This window comes from Rhodnius prolixus, unplaced genomic scaffold (assembly GCF_049639745.1).
Source record: "Rhodnius prolixus isolate KJV_2025 unplaced genomic scaffold, Rpr scaffold_5, whole genome shotgun sequence".
NCBI lineage: Eukaryota > Metazoa > Arthropoda > Insecta > Hemiptera > Reduviidae > Rhodnius > Rhodnius prolixus.
Window position 1 is genome coordinate 20,684,788 of NW_027411624.1, and position 26,829 is coordinate 20,711,616.

General features: G+C 31.4%; 1 protein-coding gene across 2 annotated transcripts; it reads left to right on the forward strand.

Annotated features, from left to right (window-relative positions):
* Positions 1–389: 389 nt before the first annotated feature.
* On the forward strand, positions 390–9,587 carry LOC141457662 (D-altritol 5-dehydrogenase-like). 2 transcript variants are annotated; one of them, XM_074134868.1, is made up of 9 exons: positions 390–543; positions 2,210–2,352; positions 3,985–4,109; positions 4,369–4,535; positions 5,450–5,650; positions 6,277–6,460; positions 7,117–7,224; positions 7,968–8,110; positions 8,210–9,587. In XM_074134868.1, exons 1-8 carry the CDS (start codon positions 522–524, stop codon positions 8,104–8,106), a joined length of 1,089 nt encoding a protein of 362 aa, XP_073990969.1. In that variant the 5' UTR covers positions 390–521; the 3' UTR covers positions 8,107–8,110; positions 8,210–9,587. The 2 variants fall into 2 exon arrangements, with proteins under 2 accessions (XP_073990969.1, XP_073990970.1); XM_074134869.1 differs by lacking the exon at positions 390–543 and adding an exon at positions 1,873–2,009.
* Positions 9,588–26,829: the final 17,242 nt, after the last annotated feature.

The window sequence follows — 26,829 nt, forward strand, 5'->3', positions numbered from 1 at the left end:
GTATAAACAATTGAGAATCTCCTTGTTGATAAACATTGTGACAGAAATGATATTCCTTAACTTTTCAACGTTACCTCAATAATCGATAAATTTAATGAAATATGATAAAGTTAAGAAGCTATTTTTATTCCACGCTTCACAATAATGCATAGGAATTATTCCATTTGTATTTAGTTTTCTTTTTTGTCGAATGATTTTTTTTCTCTTTTGATTCATTGTAGGGCAATTTATTTCTTTTTCTTTTTTTTGTATTATTATTTCTATAAATTTTGCCAACCCTTTAGTTTATTGATTATATAACTATCTCGTTATTTTATTTTTCAAAAATCCAATAAATGAAATACTTTACCTGTTTAATTCTATAGAGAAGAAAATTATATTTGTTTTTGTAAACGAGACTTCTACGTTGTTACGGTTATATTGCTAAAGCAATAAAATAATTTGTTGTCTATCTACAAGACCTTGAGAATGGTAGTGAGTTAATTATATACCAGATTTTTCTTTATTTTGAATCAAGTTTCATGGACGGTTCATACTTTACAGGTAATTTTCTACATAACTCATTAAATTATATCCAAGGCTAATCTGAAAAATGAAACCCAATACCTATTTAAATGCAGCTAGCTTTGCGATTCTTGTCTACAAACTGCTTGGTTATTTTAGCTCTTAAAATTAGAAAAGAAAAAAACTTATTACAAAGTCAAGCTAATAATCATTACTAAACAGTTAGTGCCAAAGATGTACCCAATTACAATTTGTCCATAAGTATAAGCCCTGAAGATGTCCTATAGTCCACAGGTCGAAATTATAATAATTTCTTCCTGTGTTTTAATGAATCAGTCACCATAAAAGGAAGAACTGTCTTTTACGTAATGTCAAGGTTGGTTAAATTGATTGCTTGAATAGAATTTAAGAAAAATTCTTCAAAGGGAAGCATTATCTTTTTTCAAGGGGTTGTTAATTTTCGAGATAATGGCTTCTAGGCTTATCAGTAGTAATTTATATTCATTGCAACCTCATTGATTTATCAATTTTTTACTTATCATTTTTCTAGAAAAGCAACAGTTTTTGAAACAGTTCTTGGGAAAGGGTTCAAGAATGTCTCTTTTAGGTTAGATTTCAGTGACATGTACTGTTACGATAAAGTTTGTGCTAGCTTTTTATTTTTATTTTTATACTTTTATAATCTTTATCAAAATGAAATTTTAGCCTTGTGCATTATGGACTATTAGATCCAAGTCCTACCGTTGCAGCATAATAACTCCTTCTAGATTATCAGCAAAAACTTTTTTAAAACTAGAATATTTGGATGTACCTCACTCGTTCACAGATAGCTGTAAATGTCAAACAACTTTATAAGAGTTCCCGGAGATATGTTACGCAATGAACAACCATTCAAATATCTAGCTCAAAATCTATGTCACAATTAACGTGCTAAGTATGCTGGGTCTAAAGAATGGGTCAGTGCAAAGGCTAGCTTTTTGTTAGAGGTTTGTGAATCTAATATCAGGAAAAATTGCCTCTAAGAAATCCCAACTAAAGCACTCAGTTGCATCCATTGCTGGTCCAGTAACAAATATCCAGTATTTTCCTCTTTATAAGCGACATTAAATATATTTTCAAAGCATAAACGACCTTGCACTTGCTAAATCTAGTACAACCTTAATTACTTAGATGCTTTAAAGAAACCATGAAAGCTCAGGTTAGAACTTTTCACTAACTGACCCAACCAGGCATTCTTAAATTTTATCTTTACAGAAAAGCCAATTACACATAAAAGAATTGTCGCTAGGAAACTGTATTGTGAAACAAAACTAGTTTTTGATCGCAGATGATTGGCTTTGACAGTCACGCCTTCATTTTTCTTATCTAATAGTATAATGACGTAGTTTTTACATTGACTATTATATTAGAAATAGTTTTTTTATTCTTCTTCTACATTTTATTGTTTCTAAATTCATTAATAAGAAAAACTTTTTTTAAAAAAGGGATAACTGATTACATAATAGGTATATAGTTATAAATATTGTTTGATATGATTAAATAGTTATATAATTATGTTCATAGCTTTATCGCTGACTTCATAACCCGCTGACAATCAGCCACTAGTCATTGTGATAATGTCAAACAACGGACACTATTTTTAATTTAGTGATCAATTTGTACACGATTATATTAATAGTTTTTATTTACTACTTATTCTTTTTAGAAATGAATGCCTTACAACTAGATCCACAAACTGGTGTCCTGTCTGTGTTGAAGAAAGAAATTCCAAAAGTCTCCAGGCCAGATCATGTGGTGGTTCGTGTAGCTTATACTGGAATTTGTGGTACTGATCTTCATATTATACAGGTACGTTGAGAAAAATGCTTGTTTATTTAATAATTTTAATTTTACGCTTTTAAGATGATAAAATGGTTGTTTTATTCTTAATTTTAAAAGCTCAGCGTGATATATGTTTAATCAATTTCGTTTTTTTAGTGCAAAAAAAGCTAATTACCTTCTTTAGAAACTTATTTAAACTTTAAGGGGCTAGCCTGTGTTGGCGTTCTTTGCACATCGTGGAATTTCCTGTAAATGCTCTAAAACAAATTATCAAATAAGCAGAGTCGTTTTAATAAATCAAAGATGTAATCTTTTCTTATTTTAAATCCAAGTATCGCTGGAAATATCAATAAAAATCAGTAACTGTGAAATAAGCACTCAGATATTTCTTAATTGTAGATTAAGTTGCCTCCAATTTTGCTGAAACGTTTAATATTTTTACTGAACGTTTAGCATCTCAAAATAAAATATAGGTTAACTTAATCTTCAATTAATATTTTCAGCTGGTTTTGATGAAACGATTGAATACACCAAATAGAAGCGACAACTCTAAACTAGACAACTAATTAATATGTAAATACCATTGTTTCATATGAAATTATTTTTATAAACGGAATTGAGGCGAGACGAGTTCTAATCTTCTGGCCAAATCCCTGTATTCTTTAATTCTATAAGACATCCCAGTTGCAAGAACCATTTTAATTAGATATGCTGAACCATATTACAAAAACACTGATCCACCTTAGTACACCTATCGTTAAAGCTCTTCGACCTTATTTAGGATCCTTAAAGGAAAATCCTGAAGCTATTCACTTTTTTCAATATGAACCATTTCACAATGGCGCCACAGGGGGTCGAAATGATTATGTTATCAAAGGAAAAAAAAAGAATTATTATTATAATTGAATATATTAGTTGAATTACAAACTGACCTTACAATGTTATCACTGTTAACTCCTATTTTGTCTTACTAGATAAATTTAGTGTTACACAATTATTTTTTTAAAATTTATTTTCTTAGTTCAACAATGAGCCCTTTTGTGAGTGGCGTGAACAATTAAGAAAACTTAACATAATATTCTGAAAAGTTGTTCTTAATCGGCTTAATGTTGAACTATGTAGACATAAATTAATAGCCGTTTTGGTAGTCCGTGTTTGGATCGGTCACCGGGATAAACAGAACAAAAACAAACAAAAACAAACAAAAAACAAAAAAAAGAACAGTTCAAAAACAAAATACTGAAAAACAACGTTGTAATAACTACATCTCTCATACACTGTAATTTCTTTGCTGCAGTTGTGTACCTCCTAACTAAAAATAATAACCATCTTAAGCCAGAGTGTTGTTTGGAAGATCAATGGAGTATCAGAATACGAGACTGATATTTACATAAATTAAAATTGAATCACAAGTCCTTTTCGACACTCTTCTTTAGCCACTATCAGAAATGAGAACTTTATTTGAACAATTAGCTGCCACATTTCCTGACAAGGATGTTTACTATCAGTTCTCAGATATTTTCCCTTCAACGTGCATTGAAGGAATTGCAGGAAGTTTATTTACAATTAGGCGTCAAGAAAACACCAAGGACCCTATCTTGAAACTTTGAAACCAACAAAAAAAAAATGGTATCGATTATATTTTAATTTGAGTTACAGAGAGAATTTCCAAGCAGTGAACAACCTTTTACCCTGGGTCATGAGTTCAGTGGATTGGTACACGAGGTTGGTTCCCAAATAACGCACGTCCGAGTAGGTGATAAAGTTGCTGTGGACCCTCAAAAGTAGGTTTTATACATTTATTATGACTGAAAAATATGTTTTTTAGATAATCTTGTGGCATCTACATAAATAAAATAAAGCAAGTTATATAAATAATGTCCTTCATCACGCACTTCAATTACTAGACCAAGTAAATAAATACAAATTCTGTAAATCAGTCTTTGAAATATTATCTGCTGCTATCAGCTGATATAAATTATTTACTAAATTTCTCTTTATCATCTTTGTTCATTTTATAATTTTTCCATGTATTTTAAACAGTTGGTGCACAACATGTGAGTTCTGTAGAACAGGACGTTACCACCTTTGTGATCTAGGTGGAGTAGCCATGGCAACAGGTATAAGATTTGATGGTGGTTGGGCAGAATATACTTTACTTCTTGCTAGACAAGTCTATAAATTGCCTGAAAGCGTCTCACTTAAACAAGGTGGATAAAATTTTATATTTTATTCTTGATGCATTGCCGTTTTCGTCCTAGAATACTCGTAACTAATTATTGACTGACCGATTTTGTTGAAAATAACCTTTGCTCCTAGAAAAATTTCAGTCTGACCGAGTCTAGATGAAATATCGAAGTGCCAGCTTTCTGCTTTGTAGTTCAAGGGATCACTGTGCTGTTTATATAAATAATATTAATAAATTATGTTTCTTTCACTCCAATTAGCTTTGACGCCTCTGTTTACAATTAAATAACTTATGTAACTATTTTTATGGTTCCCAAACCCATGTAGCATTTATTTCCCAGATAACCAATAGATTGTGCAAGCTTGCTACTTATCTCCGGTTACTTGAGTTGATAAATCCTTGGAGAACCAATTTTTTTTCCCTTTTGAATTATAAGGATAATGTTAAAAATTTTGCTCGAGAGACAGTTGACAATAATTTTTATAGATTTATGGGATAATGATTTATAAAGATTTATGAGAGATCTTAAGCAGACAGGATAGAAGATACAACAACCTTTTAATAATGTAAAAACATTTATTACCAATAAGCCCCGAAGATGACCTAGTGCCTAGGTCGAAAGTTCGGCAAAATAAAAAAAATCCTGATTGAAATTGACATTATTCTTTTCTTTCTATATTTCTTATGGTTAACTCTATTCGCTCTAGACAATAGCATCTACTCGTCAATTCTAAGTGTAGCATCTAAATACTGGCAGAAATTTGGAGAGTGCTTTCGCTGTCTAAGAGGCGTCTCCATTTAAAAAAGCATTTCAACCCAAAATTACATTAATTTATTTTAAATAACTGCCATTTAAATACAATTGCTCCAAGCTACTTCTTCTTTCTCATTAAATTAAACATTCAATAACACGTTCATTTATTTATTTTTTTTCAGGTTCCCTTTGTGAACCAGTATCTTGTATCGTTAGAGGAATAGAACAAGCCTCATTAAAACCACCTGGTTTTCAAACAATACTCGTTATTGGAGCTGGTATAATTGGTAATTTATGGTGTGCAGTATTACATCACATGGGGCACAGAAATGTAACCGTCGTAGAGCCACTAAAGAATAGAAGAGAATTAAATCAAAAGCTTGGTAATAATAATTACATATTTTTTAATGCACAAGTGTTAATGTTTTTATGAATTTGTTTAAAATAAGAAAGAGAAAGCCAACATAAATTACAGTGTTAACAGCAATAAGAACATGCTAGTGCACTCTATGAAATTTATTGGGAACTTCAGTGTTCTAAGGTATACAAATAACACAAAAACGTTGTATTTTTCTTCCTCAAATTTTTGTACTCTGAGACAGAATAAAACATTTGATATTTTGAAATGAATATATATTTTTCTATTTCAGTGTAGTCGCAAACATAATAATTTTAACATATTAAAATTGAAACTAAATCTTTAAGAGAAAATGTCATTGGTAAAATGTTAATTTCAATCTTTCAGGCGAGTTAAAAACAGTGCCAGGTTAGTGTCCTGATTTATAGAGTAGGTTAAATAAGATTAAACTTTCTTTGTTTAAAGATGGACAGAAATTTGGGAGTGCTTTCGCTGTCCCAAAAGTAATTTTCCTCGGTTTGCTTTATCGCTTGCTTTTTATTGACAATGGTTTTAAATCAATTCTCAATTCCAATCTGTGGCTTAATTTTTCTCTAATAATTCGAGCATAATAATAATTAATAGAGTAAATAGTATTTCATTTCATTACAGATACTGGATATACTTGTTACACTCCAGAAGAACTTAGAACTGCAGTAGATATGGACGGTTATACTTGGGATTTAGTGATTGATTGTAGTGGAAATGGACGTGCAATTGAAGAATCCTTCAATGCAGTTCGCCAAGGTGGTACAATTTGCATATTTGGAGTTGCATCACCTAGTACTAAAGTCAGGTAAAAATATATAAAATTCTTAAATTCAGGGTTACACAGTTTTAAAGTCAAACGTTTTAAAGTGTTTTTTCTTCAACAATCATTTCAATTTTTTTTTAATTTCGCACACGTTTTAAGAAGTTTTAGCTATCAATTTTCAGACTCGAGTAAACTTAAAAAAAAATACTTTTCACAGGTTGTCCCGACTTTTCAGATCAAATTCACTACAAAATTTTGTTTGTTAATACCACAGCCGGTGCACTTGAATCACCTTATTTCCCTTCTACTCCATAATTTCTCTGAGCTTTCTCTGAGTCTTTTTAATTGATTTCTAACTTACTTCTGAAACTTATGGTGGTATTCGGCTATGTATGAAACATTTTTTAACTCTTACCAAGTTGAGAGACCCAACCAACTGTGCGAACATCAGAATACGGTTACTGTTAACTTTCAAAGTATTTTTTAATTTAAGGCGCAACAATATCTGAGGGCATGGATTTTTTCAACGCACAGTCTGGCCTCCGGATAATGTTCTCTCGATACAGATAACACTTTCCAGTTATAGGCAGTGTGCTGTAATAAGCATGGTGCTCGTAGAAATATTATTGGATTTGTCATTAAATATAAGTAATTAATCAATTTTCTTTGATAGAAATAAAATTTATACATTATTTCAGATTCTCTCCATACGAAATATATAGAAAAGAACTGAAAATCTGTGGTAGCAACATAAATCCATTTTGTTTTCCACGTGCAGTGGAATTAGTTGCAGCAATGGGAGAAAGGTAAAAATATTTAATTGATAATTTAGCAAGAACCCTATAAAATTTCTTCAGTATCCCATAAGCAAAGAATATGAGAGCCGATTCTCTCATAATGTGTGAGAAAAATGTTATTCGAAGTTTGACTAAGATACTAGCTTTAATTTTCCTCCACTTATCAAGGTTGCTTCAGTGTAAAGCTTCTACATCTTTAAAATGCCATTGATTTTCAATAGATAGCGAATTTCAACATATACCAAATAAATTTTGTCTGAATATTATCACTTTTTTTTTTTAAAGACACGTTTGAATTTATTAGGCCTTTAGCACCCGTTTCCTTTTTACAGATAACGCTATCAATCATAGAGATTTGTAGATGGCACGGGATTAACCTCCACGATTTGAGTCCAATGCCCTGAGCTAACCTCTGTATATCAAATTAATTTGAATTGGTTTAAATCCAACATTTATAACTGTTCAAATTAATGCCAAACCCTTTTATCAAACATTCTGGTTATTTTCGAAATCGTTATAAACATTGTATTTTTTTTTTTAGAAAAATGTGTATTCATATTTACGTCTTGTCTAAAAAGATTCGGACCTTTCATTAGATCATCTAGCATCAGGTGCATGATCGTTCTCGAATGCCTCGAAGTGAATTGAAATTCACGAGCCACTTTGATCGATTAAATTAAATTTATTATCAGATTAAGTGTTGATGTAACTTTATGTAGGTTGTATTTTTAATAATTAATTAAATTTTGTAGGTATTTGGATTATAACAAGTTGGGAATATCTGAATTACCACTAAAAGATTATAATACGGGGTTAGCATCACTTGAAAGCGGTTCAGTATCTAAGGTTATGTTTGTTGTTAATAATACGATTAACAATGCAGTTCAATGAAAAAGTAAAGAAATTAAATAAATTTATTAATATATATATTGGGTTAAGCCCTAGAACTATTTGTTCAGTATACATATTTATTCAAATTTTTTCATTATTTTAGCAAAAGTGTGTATTAAGTAACAAGTATCTACTAAGATTACCTTTATTAATGAGCAATTACTGTTGAGCTAGTTCTCAGGGAAATGGAAACCGCTGCTTCAAGGCCTTGGAGTTTCTACTGTTTGTCTAATACAATAAACAATTCTTAATCTTGTCAGCATCACAACTCTAAACAAAAAATATACAATACTTACAAAGGTAGTTGATTAGTATAACTATTTGTTTGGGTAGATTTATAAAATCAACTCCCTTTCTTTTAAATAATTAGGTGTTGTACCTTATTCTTCTTCTTTTATTCTAATTTATGGAGTTATGAATGCTCACAGTCAGCAGAAATACTCAAATTCATTTAGGTATTGATCCTCCTCATCAATGACAAATAAAAATTGGCGTTTTCTTTAAAATCTTCAATAATCTTACTTGGTTCATATTTATCTACTTGATAACTGGTTGTGTAACTTGCAATGTTCATTCACTGGATTTTTCTCTCGGAACTACTTGATAAAAATCAAGTTCAGAATTCTATAACAATTTAAGTTCATGAATCGTCCCATTGTCGTTTTGATCAATTCTTTTGTTATGAACAGAATTTTAATATAATAAATAACCTGTTCATCAACTTGCAACAGCAGTTACAACTATTACCAACAGATGGTACTAAAATACAGCTTTGTCAGCTAGCGCTCTTCGTTGCCATCATGTGAAACACAATATAACTGACTCTCCAATGCCAGTCCAGTGGGCAAAGTCTTTCGGAAGGATAGCCGCGCTACTTTATTTTCAATTCAATTGTGTTTACATTTTCGTGTTTAAAAAATTAAAAAAAAAAAAAATAACACAATTTAATTATTCAGGGATACATTAAGCAGGCGAGTAATGCAATTTTTTTTCCTGCTTGAGTAAAAATTAAGGAAAAAACTCACTTGACAAGAATTTAAAAAATAAATAAATTTGTGTTTTATCATCCTGTTGTTGTGTGTCATGCATTTTCTTATTATTCTGTAAAAACATAAGTTATTTTTATTTGCATGGGGAATGAATTACATACCTTTTTTTTTGACGTAATTATTATTACCTTGAAAATTACTTTAATTTTGATGTAGTTTTTCGTTATCATTTCAAATGATACGATGCGCTTATTTTTTATTTAGCTTTTAGTACAATTACACGAGTATTCGGAGTATAATGACAGCGATTAAATACATATTTTAAATTGTTTATTTGAAGATATTTTATAATTAGTACCTCAAAATCTGAATAAATATTAGCAACAAATCTTTGATTTTGATATTATGATTTAATGCTGGAATTATTTGTTTAAAAGTGGTGAATACTTAATATATGTGTCAAAAATAAAAAATATTTGTGCTCAACGAAAATTGTATTTATATTCCTGTATTTAAATTACTGTTATTAGCTTTCTCTTATAGAACGCTCTTGTGCTTGTAAATATAAATCACAAGTAGGGCGACTAATTCTGCTATTTAATGATGTTTAGCGTACCTTGCTTACTCAGATGTTTGTAAATTCAAAAACATATTTATCAGAAAATGCTTCTCGAATGGCAGTCCATTGAGAAAACTCTCAAAAGAGGATTTCCGAATGACATTAAAGTTTTGTACTTTTAAAAGAGAATTTTTTCTCTTACTGGATGAGAGAAAGTATTGCGATCATCTCCAATTTGGGATTTTGAGTTTTTTGAACTTTCTATTCTCGAGTGACGGTCTACAATTCTTTTTTTGCCCTGAATAGTTCGCTTAAAAGCACACTTTGTAGGGCGGTTTCTCTTTCTTCTAAAGGTACTATTTCTGAAAATGTATCTTTGATGGTAGGAAGATCAGTTGTCTGATTTTCTTAATAATTACACCAGCAACTATTTATAGTTCTTAGTGAAGTGTTTTCCTTGTGTCAGCTTTTGTTATTTACATTGTTATTTATCTCGTAATAGCTAAGGAGTTATGATATTATTTCAAGCGAGGGAATGCATTTTTTTACCAACTTCATTCGTAAATTTTTTTTTTTTTTGGGGGCATTGGCTTTCGCCGTACAGCCAGCATCGTCTATATATACAGCCAGCATCGTCTAAGTGCTTATCACTAGATTATAACTCATTCTCCATTCTTACTTATAAATACATTCGCTTCACACATTCATCCCTCTACTATATACAACTATTTACATAAACTACAGCTAATGGATGGATCAGTACTCTGTGCTCCTCCCATCCTTATAGCCTGACCAAAATTAAAATCACGTAATCCTTCTGTAATCATTTTCCTGCATTCATTCTAATCGGTTATAACTTTTAAATACAATCATATTTCATTGCTAGCTCTGCTATAGATTTAAGCACATAGATGTTGGTGGAGAATATAATGTCTTCGTAGCGAAATGGTGCATCTAAATATCTGTATATATCGTCAAACATTCGTTTCCTTTCTACTATACATAACGTGGACATACCATTATTATATGTTTGAAATCCTCCTCCTCATTGCAATCTACGCAAAGAGGAGATAGGACCTTTTGTTGATTCTGTGAAGATACGATCCGCACACCGCGTGGTTCGCTCTCAGCCTGCTTATTGCCGTAACAACCCATTTATTATTGACAGTTCTCCTTAAACCATGGTTGTCTAGGTAACTGATCAGCCATAGTTTTATAGAATCTCCCTTCATTACCATTAACTGTAATCTGTCTGCCTTTTTGGTAGTGCTGCTTTTGCAATAATACGCTTGATATTGGTGTGTGGTAATTTATAATTAGCCATTTCCCCCACTATTGGTGGCTTCCTTTGCAAATTTTATCAACAATTTCATTTTCTTTTATACCACAATGACCCCTTACCCACAAAAAAATTAATGCAGACTCCCTTCTCTTTAAAAATGGCTATAATTTCTACAATCTCTACGATAATATGATTCATTCCTGCAGACTGGTTGTGTATATTTTAAAGCCGTTAAAATAGCAATTAGCTCTGTTGAATAGATCGGACGCCTCATCTTCTAATTTAATTGTAGTAAAATAGTTCCGTACCGGATCATACACAGCACTTCCGACTTTATTATTGATTTCGTTCACTTTTAATTTTAAATAAACTGTTCCCTTTTTTTTTAAAAAAAAAATTCATAATTTATATTTTCCTCACGTTCCCCCAATTGCTTAAGTAAGCGATATTTTAACTCTTAATGTATGAGGAAAAGTTTGGATGTTCGTGGCGTATTCATTAATCATCAGGACAAGCTGGTTTAACAGAGGCTCTGGAGTTGTAGCCGCCTCAATTCTCAACCTCAACTAAATATATTAAATGTGGCGAACTTACTTTTCCTGATCCACATCTGAACAGATTTTGGTTAATCTTTCTTTTACCATAAAAAAATCATACAAATCTACCTGATTTTATTTTATTTTATTTAACAGATCACTGTCCAGTTATGGCTGTAACTCATTGCTAAGAGGCTAGAAGCAAAGTATTTTATGTTGCTAGGCGACAATATGTGCTTAAAAGAAAGAAAAAAAAGAATTAATACATTATGCTTGTGCATACATCTAAATGAATATATATTTATTATACTCAGCTAGTTTTTGTCTGCTTGTCTACTTTATTCTCGGAGGGCTGGTATGTATAAGTTAATCTTCGTTGCTGTAGGGGACAGAATAATGTTACAGCAGTAGAGTGGGCGATTGTTGTTCTCTTGAAGAGATTAGTATTGCAAAGGTGAGTCGCATGTACCATCTACATGATGAGCAAGCTACAGGCGAAGAGTGGCCCTGTGGTTGGTAGAGCGGGGAGCATATACATTCACGAACACAAACACACATACAATATTCGTGATATTTCATGAAAGGTTTCTGATGAAGATTTCTTATTCCCATCGCCAGTGAGGGGGGAGTAAATCCTTTATCCTACTCAACTTCACGCACCAATGAGCTAGTCAACTTTATGATGTCATCTAGTTCCTATATAATGTTTGTCCGATGGATAAAATAGAATTGACAGAATTTTTTTTGTTTATTGCATTATATATGCCCCGTCATCGTCGGCGGTCATTGGTGCCCTTAGCTTTTTTTTCAGTACTCTGCCAGCCTCTGGAGGGTGGTGTTCTGTGGTTATAGACAACAGTAAGTGTGCTGGATATTCCGGGGCTGGTATTTATCAATTGGTTATTAAAAAACTAGTCATGATGTGTATTTTTTTTGAAGAGCACATAACAAAAGCGAAGAATCCTAGAATTGTCCATGAGAGATAACTAACCATTTAAGCAGCTACGTTAAAATTGGTGCCAATCCGAAGTGGGAACCACAATAAAGATTATCTAATTGTAGACTCAGAATACTTTCTCTGAATTTAAAAGTGAACGTTATTCAAGTTGTTTGGTTATTCTGTTTTATTAATTAAAATTAAATTAAATTAAAACATTTATTTTAAATTTATACATATTTAGTTATTATCACCTTCAATATACACCCCTCCCCTATCCCTACAACGCTTCATGCGAATTTACCATTGTTCGAAACAGTGCTGGAAGTCTTTTTCTGTCAGCTCCTGCATGACACGTGCCGCTTTTTCTATTACAGCTTCAACGGACTGAAATCGTTTTTCCTTTTAACGCAGATTTGACTTTGAGAAACAGATAAAAGTCACATGGGTCCAGGTCAGGCAAATAAGGAGGATGGCTTAAAACTGGGAAGTTGTACTTGGCTAGAAACGTCTTGACAGACAATGCAGTGTGAGCCGGCGCGTTGTCTTGATGGAGAGAACCCATGACTGGTCGTTTTTTTTTCCTTACTCTTTCACGGAGTTGAGCAAGCCCCTCACGGTAGTAATGTTGATTAATTATAATCGATATTTTCATCCGTTTTGGACGTGGAAGGGCGTCCTGGGCGGTCATCATCTTTGACGTCTTCTCGGCCATCTTGAAAGAAAGAAATCTTTAAAGAAATTTATAGAATAATTTATTCTCACGATTGGACGAGTTTCAGCAGTTAGAACTTTATTCAAATTTGGAAAATTGGTATTCCCTTAAAATATAAGTAAATGTTTTGGAATTTTTGGGCCGGATTGTCCTAGAAGCAGAAACTATTTATCTATTTATATGAATCTATTTATTTTATAAGCAAATTCAAATACTGTTTTAATGGTCATTTATGAATTAAATAATTTCAAAGTCAATTGTACATTTTACATAAGTAACCTGTTTATTATAATATATCAAACATATTACCTAACCCATTTAAATAAAGTTTTTGTCATCTTATTATTTAACATAGAATCTTTAGAACTAAAAGCTCCAACAATTGATAAACTCTCGTAATTGGGGAACTTGGGAAATCAACACTTTACATAATTTACAACCAAGTTCCTTCATTAGGTTACAACTAGGAATTCATGTTTATTTCTGTCCTATATTGGATGAAATTACTTTGAGAGAATCTAATATCATCTTACAGATAAGTATGAAAACAATTCTAATCAATGCTACTACAGATTCAACAGCCATTGATTTATTCAAATATTTAAGTCATTCAGTATTATCCAACCCGCTCGAATAGCATGATTTATAATGTTTATAGCATGGTGGTACACCTTTGTGGTTTGAGAATCGAATATTTTACATTTAAGTTAGTACAACATGGGTATTTTCCGTCAGCAGATATATATTGTTAATGAGAGTAAAATATGGAAAGTGAAAGCAATGTAAATAGTGCTGAGATAACACTACCCATAACTTTCTATGGTACCATCTTCTGGTGTACCAGAGTTAACCATTGCTTAGTGCACATTTGCATGTTCAATATGTACCCAGATATGCTCTGTGCTTTTATTCCAAATTAGCTCAATGTATCCTCCATTAGCTAGCTCCATAGTCGCTGAACAGTTCAATGACGAGGACGTTTCCACGTCAAATTGTGGAACCTCACTCCTATCAACACTCTCGCGATTGTAGAGTTAGTTGACGCTTGTTTAGCCAAGCAAATTCTGTAATGATCCGCACTGGGCAGTTTATACTGTCTTCCGAGCCTGCACCGTTCTATTATAGCCACCGAACCTAAATAAACAACTCTTCAGTATATAATATTGGCAAAGGCTCATTTTATTTATAGGCGAAAGCATTCGAATGAATTACTTAGCTTATATTTGGCCATCTGGCCACAGACTTGCAAGGAATCCAGGATTAAATCATTGAATCATTTTGTTGATATGATTCAATAATTCATGATATGATTCTTGATCAAGGCATTCCTCTTTGAGAAGAGCAGCAAGGTTTCTTCTAGCGAATCCAGGTACGCAAAGAGGTCTTACTTTTCGGTAGTGAGCATTATTTCTCACATTCGAGATCATAGAAAACCTAGTTTCTTTGTGGACCATAGGATAGGCGGTTTTACATGTCGTAGTATCATTTCCAAGGTGCCCCCGGAATGGCCACCAAGTATATCGATTATCCGCTTGGGATTTTCTAAAATATAACGTCTAAATCGGCCAAATTTGCTTAATTTGATCATCACCCACCATTTGATCACCTACAGCATAGGACGGTAATACCAGTCGCTGCAATTAAACGGTTCTTATTGAATAGAAGATTGAAGTCTGCTACCTCCCACAGTGATTGCAGCGCCTAAGAAGGTGTTACGTACCACTCGCACTTTTCATTCCAAGTTAAAGAGTATAAGTACACACAAATGTTTAATCTCACCACAATATTTTTTAAAATTGTTCTTCATCTCACTCACAAACTACACTCACTAATTTCTCTAAATATATGTAGATGGAATGTAGGTAGATCATGTGTCTATGAGAAGTGGGACTAATATGTGAATTTCTTGACTTTTATTTGTTCAATTTTCCACAGTTTCCACTAAAATTACGTCAAATGAAACTGAAACTGGTGCACAGAGAGTTTAAGTTGTGAGATTTTATTTTGATTGCAGGGACATTACCAATTTAGTAAGAGAGAAAAACAAATTATTTCTTTAAAAAAAATAACCTTAATTCATTTAATTATTCCTTTAAAAAATATGACCACACTTTAGTGTTATCTCAGTTCATTTTATTTGAAATTAGTGCATATTAACTTTCACCTTACCTTGATAATAAGATTTACTTTTTCAAAATAGTTCGTCATAAGTTATAATCTGAGGGATGCATGCCTTTGTTGACCTTCTAAAATTATAAACAATTCGCTGAGATTGGAAATAAATATAAGGCTTTTCATTGCACTAGTAAATGTTTTTTAAAAAAAGATTTAACTACTTACTTTTTATTACACTTTTTTCGTTATAAAATTTAGATATTTTTTTTTATTTATTTACATTTACCTCTGTTCTAGTCAACAAGACATACAGAGGGGGTTGGCCTATTAATTAAACAATTCATAGGATAAAAAGACAAAACAAAAAAATGTAAATACAGAATAAAAAAGAACAAAACAAAAAATAAATCAATCAAAAAACAAACAAAAATGCAAATTCAATGCAGAAGAGACAAAAGAATGCTAACTAAATTTGAAATGTACAGAAAAGAACAAAGAGTCTGTAACTAAGAATATTTACAAAATAACAAACTAAAAATACTTCCTGCAAGTGAAAAAATATTGATGAATGAAAACTTCTTAATAATAGTAATAAAAATATTTATAGAAATAATGGTTAATTAACAAGAAAATAAATAAAATAGACTACTTGGAATATTCAAATTATAATGAACAATTGAACAATTACCTCTAAATAAACAATTTCCTTATTTTAAAAAGATAAACAAAAAATAGGAAAATATCATTTAGTTTATCTAAATGTCCTGGCTCCAGGAAACTCAGCAAATTTATTAATTGCTCCTCCCGATTGTGATTTGAAATATATTTGTATAAATATTTTTCTCTTATTGATGTAAAAATTGGACAAATTAAAATGCTATGAGCTAAATCATCAGGTTCATTTAAAGTGCACAGCTTACAGGAGTGGCTGGAATCGAACAGAAATTTATTTTTATTCAGATAAACACTAGAACTTTTTTTGTAAGCTAAACGTACTTGGGCTATCAATCTTAGTTTATTGATGTGAGTATTTAGTCTGAGATAAGATTCGCAAGAAAAAGAGAAGCTGCAAATATTTCTATAGACAGTATTGTAGCGACTGTTTAAAACTGTATTGATATCACGGCTAAATAGATTATTTCTAAAAGAATCCAACATATTATGTCGATTCTCTTTAAGTGACTCAAGATTCTGAGATTCTGAGATTTAGATATTGTAAGAAACGTTTGATCTAAAAGTTGAAGTATTTATCTGTTTTTACTTTAAGAAACAGTTTATACATTGAATAGAATGTATAGGAATATATTTACTGGGAAACATTATGTAAATTATTCAACCAAATATGTATAATGTCCTTTTCATTGAAGAACCTGTCTGGCTGAAATTCTTGTGATAAAAGAAGACAGATCGAGATATGACAATGGATGTTGCTGCAAAAATAAAATAAAAAAAGTTTAGCGAAAAATAAAGTGAGAAAAAAAAAGATACTGAGCTTTTAAGTCGTTCTTTTGTTCTGTTTTTTAAAATAAATGCCAATTGCCAGCTTGTACACAGGACCGTATTCAAATGTGTTATAGCATATAAATGACAACTTGGGTGGCAATGATTTGTAGAAAGGTGGTCTTTCTCTTTAAGGTTTCAGCTAAAACACTTCCCTATTTATTGTGCTCGGTTTTATGGTAAACAGAATTATTTTTCTCATCTCTGATAAATTTTATATACCTATATATTTTTTAAATCGACATAACAGCTGAGGAATCAACATTGAATTATTATAATTTAACGTCCTGCTTCGACAATCCATGAACATGATCAATTTTCTCTCTTTTTTCATTCTCCAGATGTGTAGTGAAATTCGACTTTGAAAGGGCCACATTTTTTTTAAATATTTTTTTAAGCTTTCTTAAAAAAAAAAATCTTAGAATATTTTCTACTTTTTCTATTTAACATTTTAGGTTGTTAAATATATTATTATTTACACCTAAGATAATTTTTGCCCATTTTCAGCAACGTATTTCTCGAAATCTATTTAATCTATGTTACAAAAAAATTCCAGTCATAAAGGAGGATTTGCCCTACATTTTAAAGAAAATTTGGGAATTTTATCTTTTATAGAAAAAGAGAAAAAAAATTGTCAAAGTTTGGTGTTTTTCAACGTTACGCTTTTTCGTGCACTTTTTGACGATCAACCCTTATACAACTGTCCTACCGGACAGTTTTAATTCTCTAGGAGATATATCAAAGATCCCTTTATTTTTTACTAAAGAACTAGGTCCCACTTTCTACAGACGCCTCATGAGGACAGCTATCATGCTTGCTCAGCCTTTTTTGCTCGCTCAGAAAAAGAAACGGTTCCTATCAAAAAAACCTTTAAAGAACAAGAATTTCATTGAAAAACTTGTCTGACCAATGTTGTGATAATAAAATTAGACAGATTGCGATAAGGCAATGGATGCAGCAGAGAACAAAGAATAGCAAGAACAAAATATGCAAAAAAAAAAATGTAGCAAAAAGTAAAATTGGGTGGCATGGCAACTTGTTAAGATATCCTAAAAATGGGTGGACACCCGCAAACAATTGAATTTACATTTGAACCTCTTTATTATTTTAAGGATCATTAAGTGGTTAAAGATTACAAGTTTAAAGCAACTAGATTAATTAACTAAAAATAACCCAAAGGTGAAGGTGGAGTAACTTATTATTCGGGAGTCTTGATACTCTGTGAGTCCTGAAATTCGCAAAGTAAGTGTTTAGTAAAAAATTTGAACTGAAAAACAAGGTAAAGTTGCAACTATTGAAGAAGTACAAGCCTCATCGCTGTTCACCTTCATACAATCTGTGAAGCTTGGAGTAGTAATAACTTAAAACATATGATCAAGAACAAATCAGATACTACAACTTGAAAAAGCTATCAATGCCCACACGTTTCATGAAAGTGACATAAATTCAAACGCAGAAAAAGTTGTAACTTAATCTTCCCACTTAAAAACTAGAACATTTAAGATAAAGATTTTTGCTAAAATAAGATTTTTAAATTTACTCAGTTTACTGAAACAATATATATATTTTTTTTTTTCATTTTAATATTCTAAATAGTTTAAACATAAAAGTCATTTTAAAATTTATTTTCAGCTGGCTACTTTAGCTAAGACTATAATAACCACTTCCACCAGAAAAATAACTCTTTGAAATATTAGGCAGGAACTTAAAAAATAAAAATAAAAAAATATTTGAAAGTCAGTAGTAGGTATAGCTTAGTTTGTTGTAGATTAATAAAGTTTAGGAGAAGTGCAAAAGGTACAAAAAGCAAGAAGCTTAAAAACATTGTGAAGGTGTAATGTTTTAGGATTAGTTGGCTGGGCTCAGTCCAAGCCACAACTCCCAAAGCTTTATAACAAGTGATAAACAAGAAGGTTCCTAACAAAATCAAACCGGTTACCGTAATATAATACTGTTGTGAAACGCAAAAAGATAACTCTCAGAACAAAATATGCATGTATAGTAAACTTTATATTATAATACTTTTAAAAAGTAAATTATTAATTATATATAATTTGAGGTGTCAAAATCTATTACTATTTGTTACTATGTCAATATATACTCCTTTTTATTACATAATTATAGTAATTATTAATTATAATTGTTTATAGTTTTGTTAGACAATTACTACTCTTATAAATGAATTTAAAAATGATAAATTATTAGCACTCTCTTTTGAAGTAGAAAAGAATAGAAGAGATTAGTTCAACAATCTTTTTTTTCTTCTCCTTTTGGTACATAATGTTATAAAGTTTTAAATTTTAAATTATTAATTGAAAACAAAATACAATCAGAGTAAATTTTGAAATTTACCTAGTTTCTCAGCCGAAAAGTAATCATTTCTCCTAAAATATGTAATCTTCATTTCCACTACAAACTTACCTGATTTATGTTGCTACATTTATAAAATCACATGTATTTCTAGTGTTCTAGTAGAATCCCAAGATAATACATTTCTGCTGCTTTATCTTCAGAGAATGGATTCCTTAATTCCCTTAATTAGAAGTACTAGTCTTCTGAATAGACCTATGTATGTCCAAGAACAAATAGCTTCGAGCAGAAATTCATGGAGATAAGTGACGTAGGCACAATGTTTTGTTTGTTAATTGTAAAAGTATACCAGAATTTTCCTTACTAAGTTGGCCTTTTTAAAACTTTTACACGCTACATTTCTTAGGACTTCTCGGGATGGAATCTATTCTATTTTTAAAAAAAAGTACACCCACAAGATATCGTCGCCTAAGAAGTGATACCTCGTAACTACAATTTCAACGAAAATTACATTTTTATATATAAAAAATGAATATATATATAAAATTTATTTTTTATAAATTACACTTTAAAGACGACAGTCACACTAATAGTTAATATTGAAAGAAGAATTACTGTATGCCTTAAAATGAATTTTATATCCTGTTTTTTCCTTCTCCTGTAAAGTTGATATTTTCTAGTTACAAGGTATCACTTCTTAGGCGACGATATGTGCCCGGTAGTTACGCCCTTGGCCCTAGGGAATGTAAAACTAGTTCTCCGGAAAAGTCTCAAGAAGTTGATGTATAAAGAAGCCTAAGTTTTTCTTAATAACTGAAAAAAATCCAAAAATTTTCTTTGATTTAAACTTTAAACAACTGTTTTGTTCCTATAAATGTGGGAGAGACGCTTGTCATGGAATTGGAAATAAAGTTTTCAATATAACTTGACAACAAAGAATAAAACACAAACAAATAACACTAAGAAAACACGGAACAAAAGAATTGAAGAGATGTCAGACAAGTCATTTCAGTGTTTGAAGTCAATATTTGAATATAAATGATTGTCATTGGTTTAACCTATCTCAGTATACGGAGATATTAGATGAGGTAATCAAACTGGGACAGGTCCTAAACCTTGACATTCCCTCCTGATGGCTATATAATTATGGAGACTCTATTTAGTTTGTTTCTATTCTCAGCTGTGTTTTTATCCATAATAATCATTCTGACCTTCCTTAATCCAACATAAAACGCAAAATGCAGATCAAGTGTCCAAGTGAAGGATAGCAATGAATTCTTTGCAGAATCATCATCTTTTCTAACAATAGAATAGCTATTTTTATTTTTTAATGTATGACAATCAAATATAAATAATTTTCTAGAGCTATTAATATATTTTACCTTTATTCTTTTATAATGGGTTAACCTTTCAGGCGGAATTCATATTTTTTCTCTGTTTTATCAGCCCCATAATAATAATGGCTTAGTCTTGTATTTAATAACAGATAAAAACGAATAATGATGCTGGGGAGTGCCGAATCAGTGTGGTCTCCAACGACTGATACAAGGTTTTATAACATACACAAGATATACGTATACGTATTTTTTTATTTAATTTTATGCTTTATTCTATAATTTATACTTTCTAATGTGCTACTTACTACGTCACATATAATATTCCATCTGAAAAACCTAGTAAGCCCAAAATTGTGAAAAAATAGTTTACATATGTTTTTTTCTTTCTTTTGACAGCTGAGACCCCTTAGTAAGCCCAACATGGTGTTTTTATGGTTGTTCATTGGACAGTGGTGCTGTCTAGTGCCTATCTTGTAAACTTTTGTTTATTGTTTGAGAAGTTATTTAATTTGCAAAATTAAAGGATTGATCTAATCCTCAATCTAGCCTGCCTTACTGCAAGTTGTATTGAATGTTTTTTTAAAAGACTGAATCAATGAATGTTTTATTTTATTTTGTAAGCGTATAAATTTCTTTGCCTGTTGGAATCAAGGATCGCCAGAACACCCATTCGGAGCAATTGCTAGGAGAAGTCTACTTGCTCATTAACCCCTCGCCATCTGCAATGCACTCCTTCTCTAGTTGGCCTCATTTGACTTTTTTTTTTGAGGAACTAATCTAGAGCTTTCCTAGGTTTTCTTTCATAAATTAGCTAATCCTGCTTTTCTATTTGATACTTTCATTGCTATTCTTTTTAAGCCTTCAGTAGTGTGAACTTTTCATGCAGAAATCCATCACCGTCGCCCTCAGTTTTTATATCGCTGCATTACTAAGCGAAAAAGCCAGAGTATCTACACAAAAGTAGCAACAATAGCTGAGTAAATAACCTTTAACAAAAATTAGACTGGAAGACCCGATGTAACTCCTTTTCTCAGGCAGGAAGATGCAACTAAGTGTTGTTTGACTGGGCATGCTTGGTGGCAGCCATTTATCGAATTAGGCATGTCGGTTAGACGCCTCTTGTGGTCAAGATGTCCAAGATCTTGTGGAAAAAAAGTTCTATGTCTAGATCAATGTGCCAGTTTCAACTAATCCGAGGTTCTGTACGTTTGGACAGGGAATCTAATTAAATTTCAGAAATAATGGAAGACGGATTTTGGGGCAGAATTCTTAGGTCTTAAAGCAGCTTAGTATTTAGTACTTCTTTGGGATACTTACAGGATTTTAAATATTAAAATTACTTAAAGGAGTGAGAAAGACCTCCTTCCTTTGGCAGATTAATTTATCCTTTAACAAGTTATTTGCAAGAAACAGTTCCTTCACCCAGGCATAGAGTCGTTTTTTGCCTTTAGTTTTTATTGCGTTCGCTCAACAAATTATTGCTCAAAAAATTACTCTCCAATTTCAATATCAAGCAGTTTTTATTGATGAATAACGTTTAATTGTTTAGCAGCTAATAATTACAGTATATAATATGTTTATAAGGGCTCTCAACTTGCAAAATGATAACTCTAAGACAATCTATTTTTGCGTGAAATTAAATTCTATTATTTTTTATGAATTGATTAAAATTAAGACAAACAAATAAACAATTAACCTGCGTCTGAACAATTGAAATATATATATATATATATATATATATATATATATATATATATCAACGTAATAATTTTATAAATCAATATGTTTGGTGCTTAATAGTTCAAGGATATAGAATATGTCATAAGATGAAATCTATTCAAGGAGGTGATCTATTTCGTAGTTGGGCGAGTGAGAGCGATATGCTAAAGGCACACCTAAGTTGAGAGATTTAAAAAAGACATGAAAGCAGTTTCATTCTTTAAACCTTCATCTAGTTTCAACAAAACCTGCTCTAGGTATTTTTTTTCTGACAAAAACGTAGCTAAAAGCTGTAACATGTGTACGAACAATCTGGTAAGAACCAATATCACACGGTTTTCTCTCGCCATAATTGTCAAAGTAGTAACCTATTGTGAAAGTGCAGATTTTTCTTTTTAGCAGAAAATTCTTACCCACTTTTCACTCATTTGTTATGCATTTTCTAATAGGGTTTCAGTTCTTCAGGAAGTTTTCTTTAATTAATTTCCTTTTAAGGAAATCACCTAGACTAACGGCTCTGGAATTCTACTGACCTTCTCAGCAGCGTTTCTACTTTTATAAGAGAGGTGGGTTTTTTAGAGTAGACGCACTTGGTGCAGGTGCTCTGGGCCTCAATTTTAAAAGTCCTCTAAATTTTAGTTGTATTTTTTTAAATAATTTATTTATTTATTTTTAAAGAATGCTCCCTTATATTGAGCATGTGCCCAAATTCTGAACGACAATAATTAGTTCGCCCACGTACTTATCTTGAAAGTATTTTGTACAATAAACCAGTGCCTGCTTAGTTTGGCCATCTGGATTCGTTCTGACTAAACTTATATAGTATAGTATACATATATTTTTTCTGGAATAGCCGCTTTCGGGTCCCAAAAAAAATGTGGATTGAAAAGATCATGAAAGTTTTAATGCAGATAAGTATATGTATATTTTTTCCAACCAAAATTATTAATTTTTTTCCTACAACTTAATCAACTTTTACCTTAGTGTGGAATTCGAGAATTTTTCCAACAAAACCAATTAATTTTGAGATTACGTCGATGTTGACATTACAATGACGAAAGTTAACGTATTAAGGGACCGTTACTATAGTAACGGTTAAAGCAAAAATATCTTTATTTGTTACCAGAATAACTTCATGGGATGTTTTTTTATTTTTATCTTTATTTAATGATGATTTTGTCACGATTGTTCTCTGATGAAGTTGTTTACTACATTTTGGTATAATCAAAGAGCTATGCCAATAAAAAAACAAAATTAACTCAAAAATAAAAACCTAAAAATGAATCTTCTCTTTACTTGACTAAATTGTCACAATAGTTAAATTACTATTTTTCGTCACTGATTTTACTCGCTATCTCCTTAACAAAAACTTACAGTTTAAAAAGTTAAGTAAAAGGGTTGATTAAACGCCAAAAGGTACACAAATCAGCAAGCACCCAACATTTCATTAATACTTCATTGATATTATTTAAGTAATTTTACCGCATTAATTTTCATTAATATTTTTTAAGAATTTATTAGATGTCACATACCCTAATGCTGGCCATTTTCATCTACAAAATATTTGTTCAAGTAGAACACCATTTAACTTAGATTGACTGTAATATCTAATCAACAAACTATTAATCACAGGTTAAAAAGAAAAACTTTATTAAAAAAAAAAAAAAAAAAAAATGAGGCTAAAAAATTCAAAAACTTTTTAAAAAAATGCTTACACCAACATTCATCAATGATTTCATTTATTTATTTTTATTTTTAAATAAAAATCGTTGGTTTAAGTTCATTCTTCGATTAAAATTAATTGTTATTTTATGTAGTAGTCAATCTGGCTTTATCGTAAATAATATAGTTTTCTTCAATTACATTCTCAATCTAGGTATTCATACCACAATGTTGTATATATGTAATATAAAATAAATAAGATATGCATATTTTTAGGACAGTTTATTATTCCAGTATTTTACCATAAGTAAAATTAGGGGGACTAAATTAAATTACAATTGAGAAATGAATAAATATTGTTGAATAATCTACTTGTTATTAACTGTGTGTTATTTGTGCTCACGAATATTTCGGTAAGACGAATTCAAGACTGAAATATTGTTTTAAATCCTCCGTGATTCAAATTTAAACAGTAGCCGACTCTAAATTTGTCTTTTTCTAATTTAACATGCATGTATATGTGACAATTTCAGAATAAAGGGCACATTAAAGAGAAATCAGAAGAATAATTTGGAATAGAGTTAAAATAAAGTACCTATTTATACGAAGATATAATATACATTTTATCACAATTATAACTATTATGAATGAACTGGCCAGCATAAGGGTATGTGACATCTAATAAATTCTTAAAAAATATTAATGAAAATTAATGCGGTAAAATTACTTAAATAATATCAATGAAGTATTAATGAAATGTTGGGTGCTTGCTGATTTGTGTACCTTTTGGCGTTTAATCAACCCTTATTCTTAACTTTATAAACTGTAAGTTTTTGTTAAGGAGATTTTTGTACCTTTTGGATAGATTTTCCTTTTTGTCTATTAGCAAAGTTACGTCTGCTTTACAGATTTTTTTAAAATTTGGAATAAGCTATTCTATCATTATAACCTGATAAGGTGTTAAATCGGAACCGTAACTACCACTGGAGAGATCTTTTTAAAGAGTGGTTATAGTGCAGTACTTCCTCTTAGTAGGTGTAAGAGCATGATGGCACTTCACAGCCACGTAGGGGAGCTTTAATCACTTCTTCGTGCTAAATTTTATCAAAATCGGACTAAGCTTTGTAGAAATATTGGTAATAATAGTTTTAGAAAGGGCCTTATTTGGGTGGGGCGAACTCCCCTCCTTATAGGCATAGCGTCGAGACTTTTAAAGTACAAATCTGTACAAAATTTCGATTCGAATGACACTTCATTCATGAAAATCGGTTCACGTGTCTATAATTTGAAACGATTGCTATACTTCCCCTTAACAAGTGTAAGAGCAGATCGTCGCTTTATTGTTAGGTAGGGGAGCCCTAACCCTATCATCCTACCAAATTTTATCAAAATCGGGCCAAGATTTACAGAGTAATTAGCGATAATACTTTTGGAGGGGGCCTTACATTAAGGGGGCTAACTCCTCTCCTATTCGATGTACAGGATCGAGACCCCCAAAAGGCACATCTACATAAAATTCCGAATCGAATGACACTTCATTCATGAAAATCGGTTCACGCGTTTAGGCGCTACGTTGTTTACAAAAAAGGTAACAAGAACAACAACAACAACAAGAAGAACAAGAACAAGAACATTTTTTGAAAATGCCGTTTTTACTCATTTTCGGCAACTTTTTTCTCGAAACCTATTAGAACTTGGTGGTTGCAAAAAATTTACAGTTATAAAGGATGGTTTGGAGTAAGATTTAAAGAAAATTTAGGAATTTTATCTTTTATAGAAAAATAGAAAAAATTTGTAAAAGTTGGATGTTTTTCAACGTTACGCTTTTTCGTGCAGTTTTTGATGGTCAACCCTTATACAACTGTCCTACCGGACAGTTTTAATAACTCGCTTGAATTGTTTAATTCATCTTGAGAAAGTTTCATCTTTACCAATTTGGGGAGAGAATTCTACTTTTATTTTATTTTATTTACAAAAATTGTGCGTAGTGCAATACAGGTCATAATTGATGATAAAGAGGTGATTAGGCTGATAAATCAGTTATTTCTTCCAATAATTTACCAATTTTCAATATACCAAAGTATTTTTGCTGAAATGTTATATTAACCAAATAACGTTAGCGTTGTAGAATTAAAATAAAATAAACATTTGCCAACTATAAACGAAAAACTATAAAAAGCTGCAAGACTTATTTTTATTTATTTGCCATTCACCATCTACAGAAATAAAGTAAGATAAGTAAATCTGATGTAAGAAATGACTAAAACGATATACGAGGTCTGTAATTTAAGTAATGAGACTGATTTTTTTAAATTTTTTTATTCAAAAAGAATTACAATTATTCTATATTGTCACCTTAAAAATAACTTCCTTCTGAAGCCACACAGCGCTGGAGACGTTTCTTCCACTTCTCATAGTAGTGCTCCAACTCCGATACTGGAATAGCCTTCAGCTGGTCGGTTACAGCCGTTTGAATGTTTTCGATGGTCCCAAAATGAGTTCCCTTGAGGTGATTTTTTAACTTCAGGAAGAAAAAAAAAGTCACAAGGACTCAAGTCAGGCGAATAAGGAGGCTGAGGAGCCACAGTAATGTTTTTACTGGCCAAAAACTCTGGTTTATTGAAATTGCTGTGTGACAGGAAGCATTATCGTGATGCAACACCCACTTGTTCTTGGATGTTTGGTCTCACACGAATGGACCCTTTTTCAAGAACCTCTCGGTTAAAGTGTTGATTGACCGTTTGACCTTGAGGTAGAAACTCTTTGTGGACGATTCCGTGGATATAGAAAAAACAAATCAGCATGCATTTGATCTTCGACTTCGCCATCCTTGCTTTTTTGGTCCTTGGAGAGGTTGAAGTGTGCCACTTCATACACTGGCGCTTGGTTTCTGGGTCGTACTCAAACACCCAAGACTCGTCACCAGTATGACACTTGTGACTTTTTTCTCTTACCGAAGTTGAAAAATCACCTCAAAGGAACTCACTTTGGGACAATCTAAAACATTCAAACGGCTGTAACCGACCAGCTGAAGGCTATTACAGTATCGGAGTTCGAGCACT